General features: G+C 35.0%; 1 protein-coding gene across 1 annotated transcript in view; it reads left to right on the top strand.

Moving 5' to 3' along the window:
- Positions 1-27,230, top strand: part of SCN9A (sodium voltage-gated channel alpha subunit 9) — a 128,438-nt gene that overhangs the window by 77,649 nt on the left and 23,559 nt on the right. The window contains exons 13-18 of the mRNA XM_081096284.1: positions 2,309-2,438; positions 3,662-3,900; positions 5,939-6,112; positions 6,927-7,283; positions 8,366-8,842; positions 24,975-25,089. Of these exons, the coding sequence (XP_080952410.1) occupies positions 2,309-2,438; positions 3,662-3,900; positions 5,939-6,112; positions 6,927-7,283; positions 8,366-8,842; positions 24,975-25,089 (1,492 nt within the window). The remainder of the gene's footprint in view (positions 1-2,308; positions 2,439-3,661; positions 3,901-5,938; positions 6,113-6,926; positions 7,284-8,365; positions 8,843-24,974; positions 25,090-27,230) is intronic.

Raw genomic sequence — 27,230 nt, forward strand, 5'->3', positions numbered from 1 at the left:
GCATAATGATTGACTGACTATAAAACCCCCATTTTTGAAAAAGGTGCTTACCTATTACTATTACACTTGAAGATTATAAATCATCCCTTTATAAAACAATTTATAAATGATATATGTCAGCATAGAAAATGCAATGATAATGCTGATCATATTAGTTGATAAGTCTCATTTTTGTAAGGAAATTTGGAGTATTTGCTACCTTCTGCTATCTTTCTCAACTTACTACTTAATATGTATTATACCTTAATGCAAGGGATCTTATTTGAGTTGTTAATAATAGTAATAAGAATAGCAAACATGTGCTTAGTATTCACAACAGTCCCATGAGGTGATGGTATTGTCCCTGTTTGACAAAGGGGAACTGAGGCACAGAGAAATGAAGCTCATAAATGGTAGTTCAAACAGAGGCCCTCTGAGAGCTTGTGCTCTAAACCACCACAGTGTGTGTAACACAGAAATGATTTAGAACAGCTATGCTTTTTTCCCACGCATGAATGAAATTTACTGTTTTCAATTAAAAAAACAACTCCTTGATCAGAAGAATAAAAATATGACATCAGAACACACATTAATACAAACACACACACAAAAAGAAAACCAAGCAACAATTCCTGGAGTTTAGGAATCACTGAGTGGTTAAAGGGTCTGATTAGGTTTGAAAGTGAGCTCTCTCTAGTTTCCGGAGTTTCCAGGTTACCTCTCTATGCCACGCACTGCCTTACTTAATATCAGCAAGGTCTTTGACTAACCTAGCAAGCTTTGAACTCATGCTGCTTATTCGTGTATTCCTATTTGCAGACAAGGTAGCATTTCAAGTGAGAATCTAGTTCCATCAAAGCCATGGCCACGCACATTTCAGTTTGAATGAATGCATGTGCTTTTAGGTCACATGTGACCTCTGTCCTGCATGGCACAGCTTCAGGCCCTCTGCCAAGGCAGTTTTCCTTATCAAATGAGCATGTTCAAGTTCTGTGGAAGCAGAGCCTTGTTGAGTTTTGCTTTTTGATGTATATTACCTGTAAAAGATTTGATCAGTTTCAGAGATCATTTCATGTTTTTAAATGAAATGTTTTCATTTCATTTGAATTGTTGATTAAACAATTGAAATTGTTCAATTGTTGATGAAACAAATTCTTGTCCTGACTTGGGGAAAAGGAAGTCTCTGCTGCTGGAAAGTCAGAAGGTGGAGACTATCAGAGAAAACATGGTGATGGAGAGATCTCTATGACAAGCCACCTGTAAATATGTATATGTCTGTGAACATGCATATACTTATACATGCATACATACACACATGGGCATATTGATGCCTGTGTGTCTATATTTTGATATACATATATATGTATCTAAACAACTCTACAAATTTCAATACTAGAACTATACATAGATGTTTGTAAATGGGGTGTGTGTGTGTATATACACATATACATAACACACAAGCAGATAGATTGATAGAGGAATTGAGTGGTGATAAATGGAGAGTTGTATAGCTGTTTGTATATATGTATGTGTGTGAGCATGTGTGTTTGTATTGTTACCTGCTCTGAACCGGCATAGTGTTTTAACTTTGAATTAGTTGCCAAGATTGAGAAATAAGGTATTTCACATAAAGATGAGTATACCTGGTAAAACTGAGCTCATATTCCTGCATGGCAGCAATCCTTTGAACTAAACAGTGGTCACCACTTTTAGATGGAGCTTACATTCTCTATTTTGCTACAGTTCCCATCAGTCTTAATTGTCCTCCTCACACTGAGTAATTTATCATCATATACTCAGATGAGCTCTTCCTTGGCAATAAGAAACAATCATTACAGTCGCCTCCATTAATGCTGTTACCTCAACAAAGAATAGTTTATCAGAGAATACTGAGATTCTACCCCTTTACACCCCCCCCGCCCCCCCGCCCCGCCAAGAACACTTGTTTTGGGCTGTTTTCATGTAAGACTCTTCTTACATGGTAAATCTACCTGAATTCATTGGAGACCAGAGAGATAGAGATGGTAATAGTAATATAACAATAAAAGCAGCTTATTTATTTATTTTTCTAAATTAATTTCTTTATTCCTCAAGCAAGAATTTAAGGCAAGTACTATGATTATCCCCATTTTACTAATGATGAAACTGAGACAGAGAAAGGTCAAATAATTCTCCGGTGATGCAGCCAGTAAGTAGCAGAGCCAGGATTTAGCAGAGCAATCTTGTGTCTACTTTTAATCATTCATTACAGCTACGTAAGCAAGATTTTATTTCATGCCTATAATTTATTAGAATTCTATATTTTAAACTTTAATTAATCATATTTTAGGGTACAACCAACCAAATACACAAAAAACGACGTTCCAGTTCTTACCTCCTTTCTGAAGAGATGATGAATGATCCCCATCTCAGACAAAGAGCTATGAGTAGAGCAAGCATACTGACAAACACTGTGGAAGGTAGGTAATAATATTCTCTTTAGTATACAGATTTTCAAATGAAATTCAAATACATCCTGGTCAGTACATGAAGTTCTTAGGAAGAATTCAAAGAATTTAAAGTGGTTATAAGCAATGGAAAAATAACCAATGGTCACTAATGGGATCATTTTTATGTGCTTTTAAAATGGATACAATTATTTGTGATTAAAGACAGGCATTGAATGATACAAGCTTTCAAAGATAAATAGCTTAATGGTAATTCATGAAGAATCTAGGTTAACCTAGAGCTGTGTGGTTCTCCCATTATGTAATCTTAGAAACTTGACCTACTCTCTCTGGTTTATCATCCCTCTAAAAAAAATGATACCTACTTCAAAATGTAGATAAATTCTGCCTCTGAGCACATTCTATAAAATTGTAAAATGTTAACATGTGCCATGACATTTCTTAAAATTAGGGTGAAAAGGCTCTAGAAAAAGCAGGTTAGAGAATATAATGTCAATAATAGTGGTTAAACCCTCATATGCATTCGAAGGGAGTCAAAGGATGACAACTTTTATAATGAGCTGGCTCCCATTTTCTCCCCCTAAAATATGCTCCAGATCCTACCTTTTCCAAAGGTTACAACCTCACTGACAAAGTTTCCACCCACCTCCTAAATTTAAAGTGAGAAGCCAGTGGACTAAATGGTGTGAAATATCAATTATATGAGTCACTCCATAAATTATTTCCAGTCTCCTTGTTCTGGGATTGTTTTCACCTGTGAACTAGCAGGAGCTTTTCCTGGAGACGGTATAATCATCCTGTTGTTTTCATGGGATTAAGGATACAGGGGGAAGTAGGTATATCAGTGGAAAATATATATTTTCCCTTAAAAAAAGCATTGGTTGCCTTATTTATCATCACATATTAGATACATGTTTCTCTTGAGAGATGCTGTATCGGTTTTCAGTCACTAAATTCACTGCCTTCCCCTCGCTTAGGCTTGGTCTAGTAAATGAACATCTGATGGGGTTATTACATTTTTCTAAAATAATATTACATTATTACATCTTTATGTAATAATGCCATGTAATGTTACATTTTATGTAATAATACTATGATTTCATGGAATCAGTACTGTTAAATTTTCAAAGTCTACACCAGAAGACTTGTTTCAGTGTGGAAAAGTACTGCTGATTTATTTAGGAATAAAACATACAAATGATTGACTTCATGTTCTCTTGTTTTGTTCCTCCCAGAACTTGAAGAGTCCAGACAAAAATGTCCACCTTGGTGGTACAGATTTGCATACACATTCCTGATCTGGAATTGCTCTCCATTGTGGATAAAATTTAAAAAGCTTATGTATGTTATTGTAATGGATCCATTTGTAGATCTTACAATTACCATTTGCATAGTTTTAAACACGTTGTTCATGGCGATGGAGCATCACCCAATGACTGAAGAATTCAAAAATGTGCTTACTGTGGGAAATTTGGTGAGTCACTTGAAATCATTTCTTTTTTATTCTTTAAGTTAGAAGGGTACACAACTAGGTAATTATGCAAATTCATAATTCACAATATGAATCATTGTAGAAAGTCAAGTTTCTGGTGAGAGAGATTATTGTTAAATAATTTTGCAGTAGTGTTGAGGTCTATAAATAACACTATTTTCATAAAGAGTCATCATTTTTGGAGTTGTTAGTGGGTTGTTTTTTCTGTCAGTATGTGTCTTGGAATTAATACTTTGAAAATTTGATACTTTCTTACCCATTTCATAATAACATTACAACTTCCTTGAAAGTACATACCCCACATATTTTCAGAAAAACTATGGATGCTTTGTTTTGATATAATAGGTGAAGTGTCTGGGCCTTTAGAATCCCAAAATATTGGATTGAATGTTGATTTTGCCTCTTATTGGTTATATGACCTTGTACAAATATGTTAATATCTATAATCTTTTATTTTCTCATTTGTAGAATATAATACCTCATTTATAAAATAATACTATTTCTTCATTTATAATGTAGTGATGATAATACTTCATTTATCACATTGTTGGGTTAGGATTAAACTTTCTACTTAATTTATTAGCCTGGCATACAGTAAGTACTCAGCAAATTAAACCTGTGGTTACTGTCATCATCATCATCATCATGTTTTAAATCAATCAGCAGAAACAAGCCTTAGGTGCAAGAATACTGTGGAACCAAAATGGTTGAACTGGACACAGGAGACAAGCGAGAGGGTGACCTGTAGGGTTCAGGAAGGTATAGGATCCGACTGGGAAAATCAGTGCTAAATGATCTTTTAAATGTGCAGTGTTGGTTTTACTCTAGCTTAATTAACGCCTTATTGCAAACAAACAACAACAACAAAAACTACTTCCTGACAATCTGCATGAAGCAGGAAGAGGTTCTATTTCACAACCAAAGGGTCCCAATTTATGATTCTTCATTAATATGAATCATTCTGGATGCCTTTGTGAATATCTGTATCAGGGAATTTCGCTTTAGCCTTGGCTCTAACCCCGTTGATCTTTAAGGCCAACGAGTGTTTCAGCCTTCTCTTCCAAATTGCTTACAGATTTTTGTAGTCAGAATGTTTGTACCCCACTTGCTCTCTGAGTTAGCATTCTTTTTCCCTTTAATTACTCTTTAGAAAAAGACAGGATTACCTAGTTTCTAATTGTTGGAGGTTCACATCATGAAAATCAATACCTTCTTATTGAGTTGACTGCACCACTGTGAACACAAAAAGCATTTACTATGTTTCTTATCTATCAGCACAGTCCCAAGTCTGAGTGCCCCTGACTTTCTTCTTGATGCTGCATTATTTTGGAATTGACTCAGGTAGTTATAGACCTAACCATTTCCCTTTGAAATGTCTTTGGCCAGTTTCTTTGAGTCAAATTATGCCTTGTTTATGAATGACGCATGAACAAGTCTTTCACTATTGCCTTTTTAAGTGAGTCCTCTGATACCAGTGTCATGAATTAATGATGTTTTGTGATGCACTTTTGTGTCAAAGCTTTGAAAGTCTTGCTTTAGCTGCCACTGTGTCAATTACACACTTTTCCCTCTTCTATCAATAAATCTTTAAAGAGTGAGTCAACATATTTTTTATTATTCTAAGAGTAGTCAGACCAGCAGGAAAGACTGATTCAAAATCTCAGTATCCATGTTTTCTTTTTATTTTCTTCCAGAATAACTTGTTGACCATATAAATTTTTTGCAAAGAGTGCCTGTTAGTTGTCGAAAGTTTTATTTATCTAGAATTTTAACATGCTTTTCTAAAGTGCTACCTAAGGATAATGAGAGCTGACAGGAGAGTTAGCACTTTTTACCCCTTCAATGCTTGCATTAGAACTGGAGGACTCATACCTCATTAATAGGATTAAATGAGATAATAACATACATTTGTAAAGTAGCACACTGACAAAGGCACAGTAAATGCTAAAGAAAGTATCATCATTATGTTGATTCCATACCTTCTAATAATACCATAAAAACATTATATTTTTTCACTTAGGTCTTTACGGGGATTTTTGCAGCTGAAATGGTTTTAAAGCTAATTGCCATGGATCCATATGAGTATTTCCAAGTAGGATGGAATATTTTTGACAGCATTATTGTGACTTTAAGTTTAGTAGAGCTTTTTCTATCAGATGTGGATGGCTTGTCAGTTCTTCGATCATTCAGACTGGTAAATATAGACCAACCTTACCTTATATCCTCTATTTAAAAAGATGTTTCTTTGTTTCTGGATTAATATTATTTAAAAACTTTGAAGGTTTGACTCAAAAGAAAAGATTAAGTCCTGATATCTAATAAAATAAAATTCATTCAGTAACTAATGCACTTTAGGAGCTCAAAGCCACATGGATATTTAATTTAGGATCTTGAAGATATACTCAGTTGTATATACTAATATAATAAAAATATTTTCTGTTATATTATACTAGTATAATAGAAAATATATCTTTATCCTGTAGGACAGTATTTATTTCCTGGTAAAAGCTTCTGGTTTAAAGAATTTCAGCCATTATAGTATATTCAATACTTTGTGGATTTTATAATTAAAAATTAAGTAATTGTTCCCCAAACAATTGTTGTCTAATAACAAGAATACAAAAAAAGTAAAGACTTTTTAAAGCTTTTTTCTCTAACAGTTTAGACTTTATCCCTATGTCTGCATTAAAATTTTATGAAAAGTATCAGAAAATAGAATTAAGGATTAATAAATTATTAACTCTATATCTGAAACCATGTAAAGAGACATCCATAGCAATCTTGAACTAAAATTACACACTTCCTTAAAAGCATATGGTCATTATATTGGAGCAAGTATAACAAAATAACAGAAGTACTGTAAATAGATGAAAATTAAAAATACAAATAATTAATTTTTTGCTAGGTAATGACAATATTTTAGAACTTAATATTTGGAATAAAATTCAAGCTTGGAAACATTAAAACTCGGCATAATAATTAATATTATGTTTTGTGTTTGCTTTTAGCTCCGAGTGTTCAAACTGGCAAAATCTTGGCCAACACTGAACATGCTGATAAAGATCATTGGTAATTCAGTGGGGGCCCTGGGAAACCTCACCTTGGTGTTGGCCATCATTGTCTTCATTTTTGCTGTGGTCGGCATGCAGCTCTTTGGTAAAAACTATAAAGAATGTGTCTGCAAAATCAATGAAGACTGTACACTCCCACGCTGGCACATGAATGACTTCTTCCACTCCTTCCTGATTGTGTTCCGCGTGCTATGTGGAGAGTGGATAGAGACCATGTGGGACTGCATGGAGGTTGCTGGTCAAGCCATGTGCCTTATTGTTTACATGATGGTCATGGTCATTGGAAACCTAGTGGTATGTACTCAGAAGTTCACACATTTAAAATTCTCCATAGAAAATTGTCATATGAGGATATGACAAGTTATTTTATAATTTAGAATTAATTAGAACTAAAACTATTAATTGTAATAGAACATTGATTATTTCAATATAGGAATAACAGGAAAGACAATAAAATATTGTCTTAATTTTCCTGCCAGCTAACCATACTTATTTTTGGTTACAAGATTTTGCTAATGAAAGATGACAGAAGCATAATTTACAAAGTTGATTACTAACCAATATAATATACACATTTTCAGCCCTCTGTGAGAATCCTTATTTTTTACAATGTTGAGTTCACCTAGACCCTACCTCAGGGAAGAACAACAGAAACGGTTTTGCACACAAACAGGATTTTGCTTCAGGGATAATTGTCCCGACCTCTTTTAGATCATGTAGGGCCAAAATGATTGGCATTGAAGCCACCCAGATCCTAATGCCATTATCTCATTTGAATTGGGTTCAATGGGCAAACCCTTTTCTCTGCTTTAAAAGCTTCATTAAGTTGCAAGCTGGCACAATTCTTGGACAGAATATTTTATTACAGGAGGTCTGCAAGTATGACATGTTCCATTTGTTGCAACAAGTAACATTTATCTTCTGGGAAAAGTGAGTTGGCCTAAGTTACTTCCGCACAATAGTCAGTAGTCACAGTTTTCTTGTTCTACTTGTTTCTCACTGGTAACATATATTAATTACAGGAAAACATTAACAGGGCTTATTAGGCCCATAAAAGGAAATTTGACCAAGGGGTTCCTGCTGCAGGAATGAACTTCAGAGTGAAAATGATATTGCTAAATGGAGTGCTCTTTGCGCCGTAGGCTAGTCTAGTCCTTCAAGAGTATGGCTGAGCTCCGAGAGTTCACAGGAGCTGGTCTAAGGAGAGATTAATGAGGAGTCTCACCTCTCATCTCCCCCTCTCACATTCTTGTCTATGAGTGGAGAAGTGCAGGGTTCTTCATTGCTGGGGTGGATTTTTACCTTTATTTCAGAAAAGTATACTTAATATTCTTTTTTTCCTGTCTCCCGCTTTTCCCACCCCTACCCTGATATAGGTCCTCAACCTATTTCTGGCTTTATTATTGAGCTCATTTAGTTCAGACAATCTTACAGCAAGTGACGAGGAAACTGATGTAAACAACCTCCAGATAGCAGTGGCCAGAATTAAGAAAGGAATAAATTACATGAAACAGAGCTTACGTGAATTTATTCTAATGACATTTTCCAAAAGGCCAAAGATTTCCAAAGGAACACGACAAGCAGGAGATCTAAATAGCAAGAAGGAAAACGATATCTCTAACCGTACACTTGCTGAAATGAACAAAGATCACGATTTCCACAAGGAAAAAGATAAAATAAGTGGTATTGGAAGGAACATGGACAAATACCTGATGGGAGAAAGTGATTTTCATTCATTTATTGATAATCCCAGCCTAACAGTGACTGTGCCAATTGCACCTGGAGAATCTGATTTGGAGATTATGAACACTGAGGAACTTAGCAGTGATTCAGAGAGTGAATACAGCAAAGGGGTAAGATTGTTTTATACACATTATGTTCCATATTATTAATTCGTAGTAAATGAATCAAGGTTTCAGATTTTTGTGTTATAAATTCTTCCTCATATTGCATTCTGAAGGGTGGTTTTTGTGTGTGCGAGTTTACAAAGCAGCTTCCTGAAGGTGTATCTGGTAAGGTTTTGCTTAGTGGTTCATAATTATTGATTTGAAAGTACCAGGTATCTTTAAATCTTACCTTCCTTCAATCCTAGTTCACTATCAGTTATAGTCATAGACAGTTTTCTTCCACAGTGTCCCTTGAATCACTGCTCCTCTCCATCACCTTTGCCTTTGAACTCACTATTTCTTGCCAAAACCATTCCAAGTAGAGTCCCTGTTGGTGTCTCTGCCTCCCATTTTTCCTAGTCTAATGATTTGATTAGTCTTACTGAGGTTCAGTCCTAATCATGTCACTCCAGTGAATTATCCTTAGTCCCCAGTCTCCTGCACACATCTTTAAAGACATAGCCTTCAGCTTACCCATCAGTAAAAGTATCAGTCCTTACATTATAGGGATGATGAGGGTTAAATGAATTAATGCATATAAAATGCTTAGAAAGTATTCAGAATTACACATTTCTGATTTCTCACCAAGAAGCTGTGATCTCTCCTCATTTTGAACCCCACACAATATTATGCTTCTTTCTGTTTTTACTATTTACTCTTGTATTTTAATTTTTTTTGAGAAATGATTGCATGCATCAAAGACTACTATAAACTTATTGAGAACAGGAATCTCTAATTAAAACTTTTTGTATCATCCTTCTCTACACCCGGTTGCATATATTCAAAGTATTATTGAGCTATTTTTATTAATATGAAATATAATAATCATAAGTGATTTTATGACATTTAAGGGCATCTGTTTAAACTTTTAAAATATCATTTTAATATTTTTCCTTTCTTTAGATCACATTTGAAAGTATTTGACAGGTATTTACCAAGTGCCTTCTATCTGCTTAACCCTATATTAAACTTTACCTCCATAAATTTGTAGTGGATTTTGCAATAAAGATACACGTGTGTGTGTGTGTGTGTGTGTGTGTGTGTGTGTACTGGCCATATGACCAGTACTAGGTGCATAGTAAATGCTCGATACTTATTGAGTGAATAGATAATTAAATAAATTAGGAATATGTGTTTCTAAGTTGTCAAATAAATTATTTTCAGGGTGTCAAAGTAAGAAATAAAATATTTTCTTTTTCTTTTTTAAATTTTTTAAATTTCTTTATTGATTAAGGTATTACATATGTGTCCTCATCCCTCAATATTTTATTTTTAAAACCTTCCATAGGAGAAGTGATATCTCCAAAGTTCAAAAGGTGTGGATTTTTGTGTTTATTATTGAATTTATTACCATCTAAAAGAAGTTTATTTAAAATTATTGACTTTGAAGTTTGGTCTTTATGAAACATTTTCTATGACATTTCTCAGAGTGTGTCATCTTGTGTACATTCAAACCTACTTGACTATACGCTGGACTTGAGAAATAATAAAACTTCAGGATTTATAGGAAATAGCTTAGATATAATATTAAGTGGTCATCAACTGTGAAACCCTATGTCTAGCAGGGGTGGGCAAACTTTTTGACTCGAGGGCCACAATGGGTTCTTAAACTGGACCGGAGGGCCGGAACAAAAGCATGGATGGAGTGTTTGTGTGAACTAATATAAATTCAAAGTAAACATCATTACATAAAGGGGTACGGTCTTTTTTTTTTAGTTTAGTTTTATTCATTTCAAACGGGCCGGATCCGGCCCGCGGGCCGTAGTTTGCCCACGGCTGCTATACTGTCTCTCCAGTTGCTTGAGATTTAAATGTTTCTATGTACCACTTGGTTTTGGTTTCCTTTCTCAGTTTGAACCACTAACCAATGCTGATTTCCTTTATCTAAAGTGTTTCTCTTACCCTTCCTTGTTAACTCCTCTGCTCTAAGTCCCCTAATCTTCCACTCCCACCTGAGTTGCCAGATGTTTTAACTGCTTATTCCCTCCGTATAACTTTTTTATATTTTCATGTCTGAGATATCTTGGAAATAGTGATTGCCATTTTCTTGATGAACCTTGCCCAAGAAACAAATCTTGATTACCCAGCAAAAATTAATGCCTGATTCTATATAAGTAGGTTATTTAAGTCTTAAGCACTACCTTGAGGTATGATTAGAATACTTGCCCTAAGTCCTAGCTTTGATATTTACTAACTCTATGATCTTGAGCATTTCAAACCTCTCCCTTTTTTGTTTCCTCATATACAAATTAAAATTGTAATGAAGATTAAAGAATGTATGTTAATAATTATAAAAGTTGCTGTTGGAGGGTAAGTGCCCAATTAATAATTAGTATGGGTATGAAATTGAGTAGCCATGTACACACTCTAAGGAGCTATTTGCTACTGATTAAATTTAAGAGAGGTAGCATGATATAGATCTGTGGTTCACAATTTTAGTGTGTAAAGACACACAGGGAGCTTGTTACAAATGCCTGTCCTGGAACATGTTAACTAAAGAAGAAGTTTACAATAAGCATTAATTTGAGCAAAAAGGAATGCAATCCTGTAGGCACAGATTCAGGTAGCAATCCAAATTGCATTCCAAAGAGAACAAAGAAAGGCGGGGTTTTTAAAGAAAAAAACAAGTGCAGCTTCCATTTAGGTCCCCCATGTAAATGAAGGATTGCTGGCAAGGTTAATCAGGATTGGTTAGTTCCAATATGCAAATGAGGTTGGCAGAAACTTACCAAGAGGAAGTTAAGTCCAGGCAGCAGTTGCTTTTCCAGGCAGTTATGGCTTGGCCTTGAGCTGAGTTTAGCAACTCAATAGCAGTTCTGAGAACTGACACATGAGATATGCATAGGCCCCACTTCCTCAGTGACTACCCAGCTCTATTTTAAGTGACTTTCTTAGCAATGCTTCACTCCATTTTATTTCCTCCATTATCAGCCACATCCTTTAAATTCTCCCGCCTTAAGTTGGGATGCCACCTCAGCATCCTTATCCTTATCTGCAGTGCTCCCAGTGGCCACTGTGCTGGATTGAATTGCCACAGGAAATGAACCTAAATTCACCCCTGGCTTCTTTTGATCCAGGCTTTTGAGATATCATTGTCTTTATTCAGTGACTGCTTAAGAATCTGCATTTTTTTGCCCTTGCCATTTTGGCTCAGTAGATAGAGCGTCAGCCTGAGGACTGAAGAGTCTAGGATTCAATTCCAGTTAAGGGCACATGCCCAGGTTGCGGCTCGATCCCCAGTAGGGGATGTGCAGGAGGCAGCCAATCAGTGATTCTCTCTAATCATTGATGTTTCTATCTCTCTCTTCCTCTCCCTTCCTCTCTGAAATTAATAAAAATATATTTTTAAAAAAAAGAATCTGCATTTTAGCCTAAGCCCTAGACAGTATGATTCAGTGGTTGAGTGTCACCCCATGAACCGGGAGGTCATGGTTGGATTCCCTATTAGGGCACATGCCCCGATTTCCAGCTCCATGTCCAGTACGGGTCATGCAGGAGCAACCAGTGAATGATTCTCATCATTGATGTTTCTATCTCTGTCTCCTTCTCTCTTCCTTTCTCTGAAATCAATAAAAACATATTTTTTTAAAGAATCTGCATTTTGAACATTTTGAACAGGGGGAAAGAACATTTTTGACCTTTGATAACTTTCTCTCTTTCCCCCTCCACATTAAAAAACAAAACAAAATGACCGAGTACCCTATTTTCCCAATATATTGTATGAAGAATTTTCCATCCTCTTCTAGTATCAGCTCTCAGATAGGCAGGTTCCCTTGTCCCGACTGACAGTTAAATGTACACTCCAGAATGAAGTAAAATAGCTATATATATAAAAGGCTAATATGCTAAGTGTCCCTTCCACCTTCCGACTGGTTGTTATGATGCACACTGACCACCGGGGGCAGACGCTCAATGCAGGAGCTTCCCTGATGCACACTGGCCATTTACAGAAAAACAGCACTACGTACCTGGCACCCACAAAGGAGCACTTGGCTTCCCCCAAGTGGGACACAAGCCCTGCCACCACCCGGGAGTGACAGCCCACCAAATTACAGCCAACGCTGCAGAGACCCATGGCGCAAAATGTGGCCCACAGCCTAGCCCAACCCAGAAATGGTTGCTGTGGGCGCAGGGTAATGACATCACATAGCAACATCCGGTTTCCTCTCCCTAGCAACTAGCCTCCTTGCAGTTTCTTCAGCCCAGGAATCCGACTTGCTTTATACCTAGGTGGAAACATTTGCTCTTTAACCAAATGGCTGTGAAATGTTTTCCCATGCCTCATCTCAGTTGATCCTCACAGAAGTCCCAGAGTAGGTAGATAGGAGACTTGGTGGAATCCTATTTTCTTTTCATTAGCTGGAAACCAGAGATTTAGAAAGCTTAGAAACTTGACCCAACTGAAAAGAAGTAAGAAATGGTGGACCTTAAAAATGACTTCAGGTTTTCTCACTGTGAAGAATATAGTCAAACACTGCTGCAGTTAAATATTTTACCCTTTGTTCTCCCTGTGTGATCTACGATAATAATCTGCTTCGTATTGATATTTATTGCTGTGTTGCTGACAGTTACCTGAAAGAGAAGTTAGGGTGCTTCACTGGGCTGGAAAAAGTTTAGCTAAATCAGAAAGCAGGTCTAAGAAAGTTTATTCTATATCTATAAAAGGCTAAGTTGACTTGCGCATGCACAATACATATAAAGCTCTTGCTAGCGCCAATAGCACACATGTGTTTTGATCTGTCATTGTTGGTCATGAATTTGGTTGACACTTCGATTATAGAGAAAGTGTGAATAGCAATATTAAAATATTTCTTCTAATTAATTTCCTTTCAATGTGCATGAATTCATGCACTGGGCCACTAGTTTTATAATAAAACACCTTACCAGAACATGACCCCAAGTATGAGTTCAAATAAAGTGCCAAATAAAATATCTTAAACAGTTGTGAGGAAAATATTGGCAATAGAACATTCACATTTTTCTGAAGATGAAGTTGGTCTCAGAATCGAGATACACTGTCATCCCCGTGGACCCATGAGAGTAAGATTCCTACCCCTGCTTCCTGGAACACAGACCCAGAACCACAGCCCCTCTAAGAATCAGCCCCTCCAGAGGCCCGTGCAGTCCTCTCGGCACCAGCAAGTGTTAGCAACACAGTGCACTGATTTTTACCATTGGCAGTGAATCCCTTCATCAGTATGAGCCTTAAATGAAGCATGAAATGCACCCATTCATTCATTAAATATTTATTGAGATCTACCATGCCCCAGGCATTTTGCTTAGAAAAAAAGTCTTTCACCCAGCTGCAGTAATTGAATGTAATTGGCATCTGGCTTAACTAAGTTCTTAAGTGTGTGTTGTTGTTTTTTTGTTTGTTGTTTTGTTGTTGTTTTTTATTGTACCATGCCTCAAACTTAAAGCTCTAGAAAAATAAATTAAAAATTAATTTTTTTAAATGAAGAGTTCATTCTTAGAGGGTCAGAGAGACATTCCCTTTGTTTGTAGCTATTATAGATTGCTTCTTTCTCTGCTTTAAAGATGAAAACAAAAGCCATTTTACCGAGTTGTAACATTGATTTTGGAAGTATATGTAAAATTTAGAGAGAAAAGATTTCTCTCTAAAATCTTTAGATTTTTAGATTTCTATCCAGCTTATTTCTCCAACATATAACAGCCTCATATGATGTTAAAGTACATAAAGTAGACTCTTGCAGCTCTCAGAGCTCCTTTACTCGCTGTGACTCATACACCCCAACTTGTCCTTACTGCTCTTTTGACAAATGCAATCACTTCCCAAGGCCAGCTTAAGTGAATTTGCTCATCTTGTGTGCTCAGCAGACAGGAAAACATCCTGTGTAAAAATTTCCTCACAGGAAGATCCCCATTCTTACCTTCTCAAGACAAATGCAGATACTTTACTTGATAATTCTTTAATGTTTTGAAATATTGTATGGAAGTTGTGAAGGAGCTAGCTGAGAAAGGAAGTCAATGAAAGCTTCCAAATTTTATATAATCAAAGTTTCGTATAATCAAGAGTGTCACTCAAAACACTGCAAACATATTAATGCAAAACTTCATTTTCTAAAAGGAAGCAAAGTCCGTATAAGCCCTTCCTTGACTTGATCCCTGTGAGAGAGGAAATTATAAAGGAGCACATCTAAGTACATTGTCTGTACATCATCACTAATCCCTTTTCAGCTAACATTTACCGAGCACCTGCTTGTTACGTACACCTACTACTGACACTATAACAGTGGTTCTCAGCCTTGGCTGCACATTAGAATCACCTGGGAATCTTTTTAAAATCCTGATTTCTGGGCCTCATCCTCCGGAAATTCTGTTTCTTTGTTACTAATGTTGTGGCCCCACCCCATAACAAAGAAACAGAATTTCCGGAGGATGAGGCCCAGAAATCAGGATTTTAAAAAGATTCCCAGGTGATTCTAATGTGCAGCCAAGGTTGAGAACCACTGCACTAGAAAAACGGTATCGTCGGTGCTCATTTCTTCGGTAAAATGTAGGCTGACGGTCTTCCTTGTCTCTGTCACTGCCTTAAGGGCTATAGAGTAAAAGCGAGATTATAATTAAACATACAAAAAATTAAAACAGAGTTTTAGACAAAATATTGAGGCAGGATAGAGTATGGGGCAACTAATTTTGATAATAAATTGAAATACTTCACAGAGTAGATGGCACTTGAAGTGTAGAATTTATCATGTAGATCAGGACAGAGAGAGACATAGAGTAGAGATCGAGATAGAGAAAGGAAATGAAAGAGACAGAAACCTCTCTGGTAGAGGTAAAGGGGCGTGGGGGTGTGGTGATCAGGGGAGCTGGCACGTATGAAAGGATCCAGATGCAAAAAGGCTCATTAAATGCAGGTGAGGGTGGCCTGGTGGGAAGTACTAGATTTCAGAGGTAGGCTGAGGCCAGATACTGGATGGCTTCATGTACATGACAAGAAATTGAAATATGTTTATTTTTATTTAACAGAAAGAGGAACCATTGTCTTAAGAGAAGTCAGTGTTGTAGGCAGGTTGGAATTTTGTGTTAAGCATGGGATTACACAGGGAGTCCGTCTGGGGTCAGGGTCCCTGAGAAACCAACTTTGTATAAGAGATTTGGTGGGCAGTGTTCTCAGGAACAATGCCTTACACCTGTAAGAAGTGAGGGAAACAAGAGGATGAGACGGGGAGAAGTTGAAATGCTCTGCAGCTACAGCAGAGGCCTCAGCCGATCCTACAGGCATCTCTGACCTTGGGATGACTCTGTGGAGTCGCCCCCTCCTGAAACAAGGGGGTTCTGGGTGCAGACTTCCCTCCCCTGTTCTAGGGAAGGTAGTGTAAACTTGGATGAGGCAGCTCCCTTCTGTATGATCATTCCCAGAGAGGAACTCAGCCGTGAGCCTGCAACTGCCAACACCCCTGGCACCGGAGGGGTGAGTGGCTTGCCGGAAAGAAAGATCTGGGCAGTGCACACAGCCTCCACTGCACTACAGGGACTATAGGAGGCAAGAGGTCAAGTGACCAGCTCAACGCTTGATAAGTGGACACAAAAGAAGAAAGCGCCAAGGAAACCAAGGAAAAATGTATACTTTAGCCACTTCCACCTACATTATATAACCTCCTCCTAGGACAACCCTGGAAAGTAGATGTTATTAATCTGTATTTACTGATGGTTTAAACGCTAAAAGATGACAAGATATGAAGGTGGTTAGTCACCAATGTTTCTGAGGTCTTTTTGAATTTGTGTGGCAAGCTTTAACCATCTTAGAAAGGCAAGAGAGTGAATGGGGATTTAATTATTTACTATTATATCCCTGTAATTTTGGAATTCAGGATCACATTTTTTGTTATAATGGTGTTGTGCATTTGCTGACTCATGTTCAGCTTCTAATCCTCTTTAATGCTAATTTGTTAGGTTATAGTCTACCATGATAATAGCCCATAACGCAGAACAAGGCACATTCCACATCAGAGTAATAAACCAGTCCATTAAGGATGCATTCAGTCAGAGGTGGCACTTGAGCCAGACCCTGAAGGATAGAGAAGAACTCATTGGGTGAATAGGGTGAAGAAGGAAATCTGAGGCAGAGAAACAAACATCCACAGTGTTCACTTGATTTACTCATTCATTTATCCACCCACCCATTCATCTATTCAGTATTCATTTTGAAAGAAATCAACTTTGGAGAAACTTAAATGTGCTTACTTGTTATTGAAGGCATTTATTTTATTGATTTTATAAATATTTGTAGTCATCACCATTAAATATATTATATCCTTTTACTATATAATGTTTTAATTATGTTGCTATTATGTCTACCTCTTTAGATATTTTATAAAGTTTTTTCCTCAAAAAGGCAGTTGAAGGCAGTTTAGATTATTCTCATTATTGCATTTTACAAGAAAATATTTTTTTCAGAAATGCTTCTGACTTAGGGATTCGTTACAATTATACCTTTGGGGGAAGTTAACATTTGCTCCTGTCTTTTATGTATAGATTCTTACAAAAACAAAACACTTCTATAGAATTTTACTTAGAACATTCTTTTTTGAAAATTGGTTCCAAACCATTTTTAAAATCTTTCGTCTTAATTGAATTTGTCCATGTGTCTAAAAACAATGAAAGTTTGGTCTGACATATTTAAATTAATGCTTCTTATGTTTTGATTTTGATTAATTTGAAAATACCTTCTCCTGCAATGCTGTTTGAAATATAAAAATGAAATAAATATGATAACTAAAAGTAACTAAAAATACTGCTTTTAGAATAGTCTTTTAAAACTACAAACTCTGACTCTTACCCTACTCCAGTATTGAGACTCACTTATATTAAGATGTTTTTATGAAGAGCAGAGAGAATACAAAAGATTTTTCTTAGCTCATTATAGTTTTTCAATTCTTCTAAATGACAGAATTACGTAACTGTTCAGTTCATTATTTTTAAATCTGTGTTAAAAGATATTTAATATTATTCCTGGGTTTCAAATATATTGCTTCGTATTGGGCATATTGTATGTATTGTGAAACATAACAGATTTCTATTTACAGGCGTGTGACCTTAGCCATTTTAAATCAGTTGACTAAACTGTTTCATCATGTTGCATTTCTAAACTTCAGTACCTAACCTTCTTACTCCTCACAGGGGTAGAACCAAACTGGACCAATCAAGGAAGCAGCTCTGTGCTGTTAACCAGGCAGAGACATATGTGGCCACTTTTCCACAGGTTACCTAAAAAAAAATCATACACATATGATATTTTTTTCAGTGTCATGCATGCTCTTCAGCTACAAAATGTTCTGCCTGACTCATTGCAAGAAAGTAGAAACATATACGTACTCTTGGAGGAATTGACATCACAGCATGTCACTGGGGCAATTCCATCATCTTTTTGTTATGTTCTTGATGATTTTCTTGATCTCTCATGTCCTTAGGTAATTTCAAGTGCATGATCTATAGATGTTTATTGGCTGGATTATAAAAGTTGTAAGATACAGAATGTAACAGAGGCCATTGAAGCAACATTTCATCTGAAAGCCTCATCAATTTCCCCTGCTAATTTAAGCTATACATGTACTAATATAGATATACATCACATGAAATTGTCACATTATTGCTGTGAGAGGAAAGTTGTACTGTGCTCACCGCAACAACAGCAAAATGCTAACTGTGAGGTGAAGGATGCGTTAACTAACATTATTGTGATAATCATTTCACAATATATACAAGTGACAAATCACCACATATACACCTTAAACTTACACCATGGTATATGTCAAGTATAACTCTGTAAAGCTGGAAAAAATGTCACATTTAAATTCAGTAAATTAAAACTCTATGAAGAAACTGTTTTTGTGGGAGAAATATTTTAGACATAAACATAAAATCTCAGAACAGGAAAGGAGCATTCTAATGCTAGACCTGTATTTACAGACGTGGAAATGTCTCATCATTCAGATGAGCTGCTTTCTAAATACACATCTAAAAGCTGGGGCAGAGCCAAAGTACCAGCCTCCAGGCCAAACTCAGTACATTTGAAATGATCTTAAGCACAGTGGTAACTAGATTTCTATTTCTTTAATCCATTAAGTAATTAACATTTGGTTATTATTTGATCATATGCAAAATGCATCAATAATTTACTAGGCCCTGCATATGAACAAATGAGTTATAAGTGCTTGAAATGCTTAATTTGATTCCAGAAGCAATACTAACCATTGAAGGGAATAAGTTTCTGATTATGTATTTATTGCATAAGGAGATGTGCAGAGTAACCTCAAGAAGAGGTTTAACTAGAGCATATTATGAAGTGAACACTACATCTGTCAATAAGATATAAAACACTTTTTCCTAAAATTAGAAACAGATTATTATGAATTGTCTTATCTAATATTTTAACAAGTATAAAATAAAATATAATCTTTTGTTTTACTTTTAGTGTATATTCTTGGATTACAGAACTCTAATAGTTCCGTCGGTTGGGGGGCGGGAATCTATGTTAAAAGGGGGATCCTTGCCCTTTTTTATAAACCACTTCATATTTTGAATTCCTCTGTTATTGTTGGGATCTTTGTATTATTATTTTCCATTGGCAATGATGAAAGCATAATTTTATCCTGAAATTGATACTCTCTAGGGGTAATAATGCTACCAGTTTCTAATTAAAAATATATATATTATTGTTCAAGTTTACTTGAAGTTAATTTTAAAGGTGCCCCTAAGTAAAATACATATTTTTCTATTTCAAATTGATTGGATTTAAAGGCAATAGTCTCTTAGAAAACAATTTTATTTCATAATATAGTAAACCTCCTCCCCCCTGGAACCTAAAACGTATGCACACATAGAGAATACTATATATGTGTGTATATATATATGTATATATATATATACATATATATACATATACACACACACACACACACACATACATACATACATACAGGTAAAACACAGTTTTTGAGAAAACTGTTTCCAAAAATAAATGGGTGTGTTTAATTCCTAAATTAGCATTACTATTTTCTTTTTACCAAAGTACTGTTAGAAAACATGAGGTATATGCCAGCAAATGGTCATTCTCTGGATATTTCAGTTATAAAGAATGACTTAAAATATATTACTTTTCTTTGGCAGAAGCTGCCTATATAAAGGTTAGGAAAGATATGTTTTATCGGTGCCAGTTTTCACTTTATATTGTACTTTCAATCTTAGAAATTCACATATTTGAAAAACTGGTAATTGTTTCATTTATTGGAATTTTTTTTTCCCTTGTCCTTCCTCATTCTGAGTAGTAGAGATAGCACTAGTCATTCAAATGTATAGGTAGGTTTTTTTGTTTGTCATTCTGGTCTTTTTAAAAGTATAAATAATATTTAATGAGGTGAGTCTTTACTTCATGTTTTGCCGTCATGCTTGCCTCTATTCCAGTCCTTAATTACCCATTTGTTGCAATTTTATAGCAGGCCTCAGTAGAACTGTTTAAAGGTTTGCTTCTGAAGTTTTTAAGACATTCTTTCTGATTTGATCTACTGTATTCCAGCTACTTAGATATCTATTCTCTGCAAATTTCTGTGTTAGTGCACAGGGCCCTTGACTGCTGTTGTTGTTGCTTTAAATTGCAAGACCTCATTGGTGAATGCTGCTTTCCTTTCCACCAGAAAGAAGCTTCAAGACAGTACTGTATGATCTGGCTGAGAGATCTATAATCAGTTCAACCTTCTCATGCGAGCAAACTTTGCTGTGTGTGCCTGTTTGTTTTTATTTTCAGTCACATAGTATATATGTTAATACTTTAAGTGTAACTTCTTTGGGATGTTTGCCAGTCATTCTCTTTGAATAGGCAGGTGTTGAGTTTTGTTTTCTTCAGTGCTTCTATAAATTTGATGGTTTTCTGCTTTTAAGGGCCAGATTATCAGGTTATTAGCGAATTCTACTTCATACCTCTCAAAACAAGGAATGACCAACTGGCATTAACTACTATCCAGACTAACAGGAAATAGTCTTCCAATGTGATTGCCTCTCTCAGGAAGTGTGAATAATAAATTTCTAGTGACCAGTTTAGGGAAATTTCTCCTATGACACCTATATTTAACAGTCTCCACTCATATGCAATGTTGTAGAAAATACACCTGCAAGGCAATCAAAAGGAGAATCATGAAAAATAATAAAGTTTTTAACTTGATCATATTTTCAGTCATCGAAAGGGGCTGCTTAGATAGCGACTTAAGCGTATAATGAAGATTAGGAACATTTCCAAGCTACTTCATTGTCTGATGGATGCACACTGAAGAATATGAAAAGAAGTGCCCCAGGGTGAGGCAAAAGTAGGTTTACAGTTGTGAGTATGTGAACGAGTTTAATCTTGTATTATTTTTTATTAATTGTTGTATTATCTTCCATAGTAACAACTGTAAACCTACCCCCCCCCACACACACACACAATGTATAGCAGTTCACCTCAAGGGAATAGAATCAGGCAAGCGTGTGTCTGTGGGGGGTATTTTTACTATATACTGTCATACATTTAAAATTTTTAATTCAAGTATATAGGTTTAATGTGGAGAATGACATTTTACAAAGTACCTTCATTCATTATCATTATTCAGTAAAAAGGCAAGAATACTACTATGGCATACTTCCTATTCCTTATGCTAGTGTCTGCCTCTATGGTCCTATGGTTACCCTTACTTTTATTTATATGGAGACTGAGAAAGATAAAAAAAATATTTTGTTTACAAGCAAAGAAGTAATAAAAAGTATATTTCACTTTTTATTAAAAATAAAATGTATAGCCCTAGCCAGTGCTCAATGGTTAGAGCGCCGGCCTTCAGACTGAAGGGTCATGTGTTCAATTCCAGTTAAGGGCAGGTACCTCAGTTGTAGGCTGGATCCCCCACCCTGATTAGGGTGTGTGCAGAAGGCAGCCAGTCAATGTGTCTCTTTTGCATCTATGTTTCTCTCTCTGTCTCTCCTCCTCCTTTCCATTCTTTCTCTAAAAAAGTCAATGGAAAAAATATACTCAGGTGAGAATTAGCAAAAAAATAAATAAAATATACATAAAGATTTCAAAATGGCCTATTTATAATATCAAAGTGGAACATTTTCATACTATATTTATTTCACTGCTTTTAATATAGTATAATCATTCTTCCATTCCAAAATTATAAGAAAAGGAGCTAAATAACCAATGATTGAGTTTATAGGTATGAACATAATTATTTAATTAATTACATAAAATTATACAAATTATTGACATGATCTTCTCTGTGCACGAAACAAGAATAAAAGAAGATTCAATAGTTAATCTAACAATGCATGCTATGGGAATTAAATGAACTTCCCTTCAAGAGAAAACTATTATAAATGTTAGCCTATTTAAAGTCATCCTTTTTGGACCCTTTAAAGAAACTTATGCTTTCATAAGTATTGAATTTAAAGGCTGAAAAAGATTAGAACTAAACTGTCCTATATTGCTAGGGCATGTACACAAATATATATAATATTTGTGTAAATACTGTGTAATTACTGTGTAAATACTTAATGCATTCCCAGAAAAACACTGACTTTTTAAAAACATTCTAAACTTAACATTTCAAAAAGCCATGATAATTTGTCTTGTGATATACATTATTTATAGTTCATATTCAATATTTTGATAATTTCTGTTCCAGTGAGGAATAACATTGAATAACTGTCATTTATGATATAAAATCTGAGCCAAACTCTGAATTTAATTGACAAAAGAATTGCCATAAAAATTATGGGGGGGAAAAAGGTTTCAATGACAATATACACCCCACAAAATCATCTTAACTTTTACTTTTGCTTATAAATTAACTTGGCATAAGTCTTCTTTGTTGATGCTCTTTTAAACAGTGAGAAAATAAAATATTGAAGTTGAAAATATTTTCTTTGATTTAGTCTAAGTCAGAATTCTGCAAATTAGAATCATTTTTGTATTTAAAAGTCGTTAACCAAATAACTTATATGCATGTATGCATAACTCATGGAAAAAGACAGTGTGGTGAGAGTCTGGGAGGGGGGGTATAGGATGGAGGGGTCAATGGGTAAAAAAGGGGACATATGTATTACTTTCAACAATAAATAGAAATTAAAATAATAATAATAATAAATAAAAAGTTGTTAAAAGTTGTTACCAGCTGAGAAAAAAAAACATTATAATGATATCCTAGTTATCAATATTTTGGCTAGTAGCAGGGAGGGGCTTTGTATTTTTCCCATCATTAATTCCTCCCACAGCTTTGCCTCAAAATCCAGGCTACTAATTCTTTTTCAGGGTTGAAGGACTTTGTCACATGCAGTTGAGAGGTCAAGAACTGAGGACATCAAATAACTGTACTAGTAGTCTTTTAGATATAGTAAAAATGGTGTGTGTTTTTGTGATAATTGGCACAATAGGACATATTAGTAATTATAAGTTTTCCCATTGTTTCCTGGGGTAGTGTATGTCTTATAACCTTAAGTCTTACAGAATATTTAGTCATAATTAATTTCTATGTCCTTTATTTTACAGTAATTTTAGACGAATTCAATCAGTTTAAATAACCTGCTTTTTAAGTGAAATTTTATTCTGATACTCTTCATAACTGATATTATTATAACTTTTTGGCCTGATAGAAATAATGCCTCTATTCCAACATAGATTTCAAGTATTAATTTAGCAGAGTATTCACAATTCTTTACTCCCATTATAAAAAGAACTTTGCTTACATCATTCATTATATATAATACTTTATCAATGCCTTTTTCACTGATGTTGAATATTGAGTGATGATAATAATAGCACTGAGAATTTAATGTGGTACCCATAAAGAACACTTAGCTTCCAAGTCAATCTCTAAAAATTAATATTTTAGATTAGACCTGTGATATTAATGCAAATTAATAGATTAAAGAATTAATCAACTGAAATGAATATTTCCTCATTTTTAGCACATGAATTTTTTAATGAGTCTAAACAAAGTAAAGCCGTAATCTTAATATGAGACATATATGCTATAATAATGAGTAGCTTTTCAATATTCACATGTTATTTAGCAAATGAGAATGAAAATGAACTCTTCCATTGATGTGCTGCTCTACCCCTTATAAAACAGTATTAGAAAAAATTGACAGAGTTTTGCAACAATTGCTGTATGTATTTCTTTTCTAAAATTTCTGTGTATGTGTATATGTGTAAATATCATGTCTGATCATAAAGTTCTGGGTGGGAAAAACTTGCTTGTGTTATGATCAGTTATATGATCATAATGACAATGAATCCATTCCTCTCATGTGTTAGTCTGCCATGTTTAATTTCATTAAATCTTTGTTTCAGAGTTTGCATGTGGTGCTCACTTTAGTAGCCACTACCTCTTGACATTTTAAATGATACTTTATGATCTTTTCTACTATATTATACTATAAAATTTCAGCACTACTCTCTGAAATTTTATACTAAAATGTGTGGTGTTGGATGAGATAATTACTATGGTCGTCGTTAGTGTCTTGATTCCAATATAATATTTGACTTTTCTGGTCTCGATGAAAGGCTTCTATCTATATCATCCTGATACATATTCTAATATGAGGAAATATGTTTGAATTTTATTTTACATTAACTTCTTTTATCAATTTTAAATATCAATTTTTTTCTGCCAACTGTCAGATCTGACCTTTTAGTTATCAGGTGTCAGCAATTTGGCACTTGTATGATATTGCTATTAAGATCTTGATTGTCTTAAAATAATAATTGTTAGTATAAAGAAATTCCCATTAAGCACAATAAAAATGTGGCCAATACTTTGCAAATGCTATAGTTTACATGAAAATATTACCTTATGCTAATTATGTCTAAATACTTGTTAGCATAATAAAAATAATAAAAATTATTTTTCACAGGATGTGTAGATAGATCAAACATAAATGCATTGTAAGGTTACTTGAATTCTGTGTGTTTGTTTTTTTTTATGGCCATCATATTATTAATATTTTTTTCATAACAGTTTGCATGACTCTGATTAGTAAATATGGCTTAAGTGCAAGATTGGAATGAACTCTAAATGAATTCTCTGGTGGGCGGTAAATTTCTTTCTAGAAACTGAACCAGTCAAGTTCCTCTGAGTGCAGCACAATTGATAACCCTCTGCCAGAAGAGGAGGCCGAGGCTGAGCCTGTGAAGTCAGATGAGCCAGAGGCATGTTTTACAGATGGTAAGAGGAAAACCAAGACCTTGGCTAGCATTCATTTATGAGTGTTTTGGGTTTTATTTTAATCCTAAATTGGCCTGGGGTTGTTTATTAAAAGGCAGACTGCTCGATTCCATGCTGAGTCAGTCATGGCTCTACGATCAAGGACAGGTCATTGGAGCTTTCTGAGCTTCTTTTTGCCTCCTTATGATACTCTACTAACAATTTACAGTGACAGTGTGTTATACTGGAAAGCACTCTCCTTACAGTGGGATGTTTATACTTTTTAATTTTAGATCCTTAATTCATGTTCCCAGCTCCATGGAACCACTAGAATACAATTTAATGGGATAGATGGTACTATTGTTCTGGGTGGGAAAAACTTCATCAAAAGTTAAAGCTACTCATAACTCTCTGTAAACCGTTTGATGCTGCTAACCACAGTCTGTCTTCACATTCTTCCTTCCTTTTGTTTCAGAGGCCACGCTGTACCTGTATTCTTCTTATATATTTCTGAGAGTTCCGAGTTTCTTCCCTCATTTTTTTTTAGTAACTGGTTTAATGCACATCCCTTAAATAATAATGTCTCCGCATTTTGTTGCTTTGTTATCTTGTTATTCTCTAGCCCTATGGGTTTCATCCAGGGTTATAGCTTGAACAGCCATTTCTGTCTTGTAGACTCTTCTTTCATTATTTTTACTCCTGCCCTTACTCTTGAATTCTGATCTGCCTTCACCTGCCCATTACCTGTGTTGCCTTTAAACATCTCAGGTTTAATACGTTTAAACAAACTTTAGTGGGTTCTCCACATATAACCTACTTTCTTCGGTCTTCATCTCATTTAGCGGCATCATGGTCTATCCTGCCTCTCAAGCTAAAGACTTTGAGTCAGTCCTGATCTCTTTCTTTCTTGCCACAAGTTGATCGGAAATTCTGAGGATAGTACCCGGTTCTCTGGTGTATTCTGATGGATGCACACTAAAATCTGAGAACCATTGGTTTATAAGGTAAAACCTGAAGTCCTTAACCTGGCATGTGAAGCCCTTTTTTAGCCTCCATCTATTCTTTTCTAACAGCATCCCCTTTCAACCCTTTTCATTTTTTTTGCCTAACTGAATTTCTTACTACTCCTGCAATTTTTCAGGGATTTAATTCAAAGTAATAAATTTGAGCTTGACCTAGAAAAGTATGTGGTATTTTCTAAGTAGATATTTTGTCATCTAAATAAACACACAAATTTAGAGTAGGATTGTAGTAGAGCACAAGATTTGAAGCCTAATAAACATGAGTTCTAATTGGCCTACTGCTAACTCCCTGTGAAAACAGGAGCACATTTTAAAATCTTATACCTCAGATACCTCATCTGTAAAGTGGGTAGAACAACAACATCCCCGTCATAGGGATGTTAAGGAAGTAACATGAGATAACACCTAAATTAATTAGCATAGTACCTATCTTCCTTCTCCTCCTTTCCTTTTGTTTTTAACTACCGTGGGTGCATGAATTTTATTTGAATATAAGCCAAATCTCATTTTATGGGAAAAGCAAATGATGGCATCCAATTAATAGAAATTTTGTGTTTTTGTTATATTATAAGTAAAACACTTAAAAAGAAAGTAGAGCTTTCTTTTTAAGAATTTTAACATAGATTGCTTGCTTCTTAATAAATTGATTTAGCACCATGTAAAGTTAAATTTGTACAGATGCTACCAAGATTATTTTCACCCATTATATGAATGACTGATTTAAAATTTTTGGATTACTAGAAAGAAGTGGGCTTGTCAACCAAATTAAGGCTTCAAATTAGAAAAAAAAAATCTTAGAAAAATTTAAACCCTCTACAGAAAGTGTTTAATGCTGAGTTATTTCAAACTGTAGGTGCAGTGTTACTGAATTCAAATTTTACAAAGGTTATTTTAATCCCACAAATCACCAATGAGAATACTTTTGTGATTACTTTGAAAGTATTCATAACTGCTAATTTGAGTCTAGTATATAACAGATATTTTCAAATGAACTCTGGCCTTGACCATTGAAAATTTGCTAAAGGCTAAAGTTTGAGTTATGCAATATGAATACATGGTAATATATGACAATGTGATGATAGTTAACAATAACAATACTGTATCTTATACTTGAGATTTGGTAAGGAGGTAGATCTTAAA

Source organism: Myotis nattereri (assembly GCF_964212035.1).
Source record: "Myotis nattereri genome assembly, chromosome: 7".
Lineage (NCBI taxonomy): Eukaryota > Metazoa > Chordata > Mammalia > Chiroptera > Vespertilionidae > Myotis > Myotis nattereri.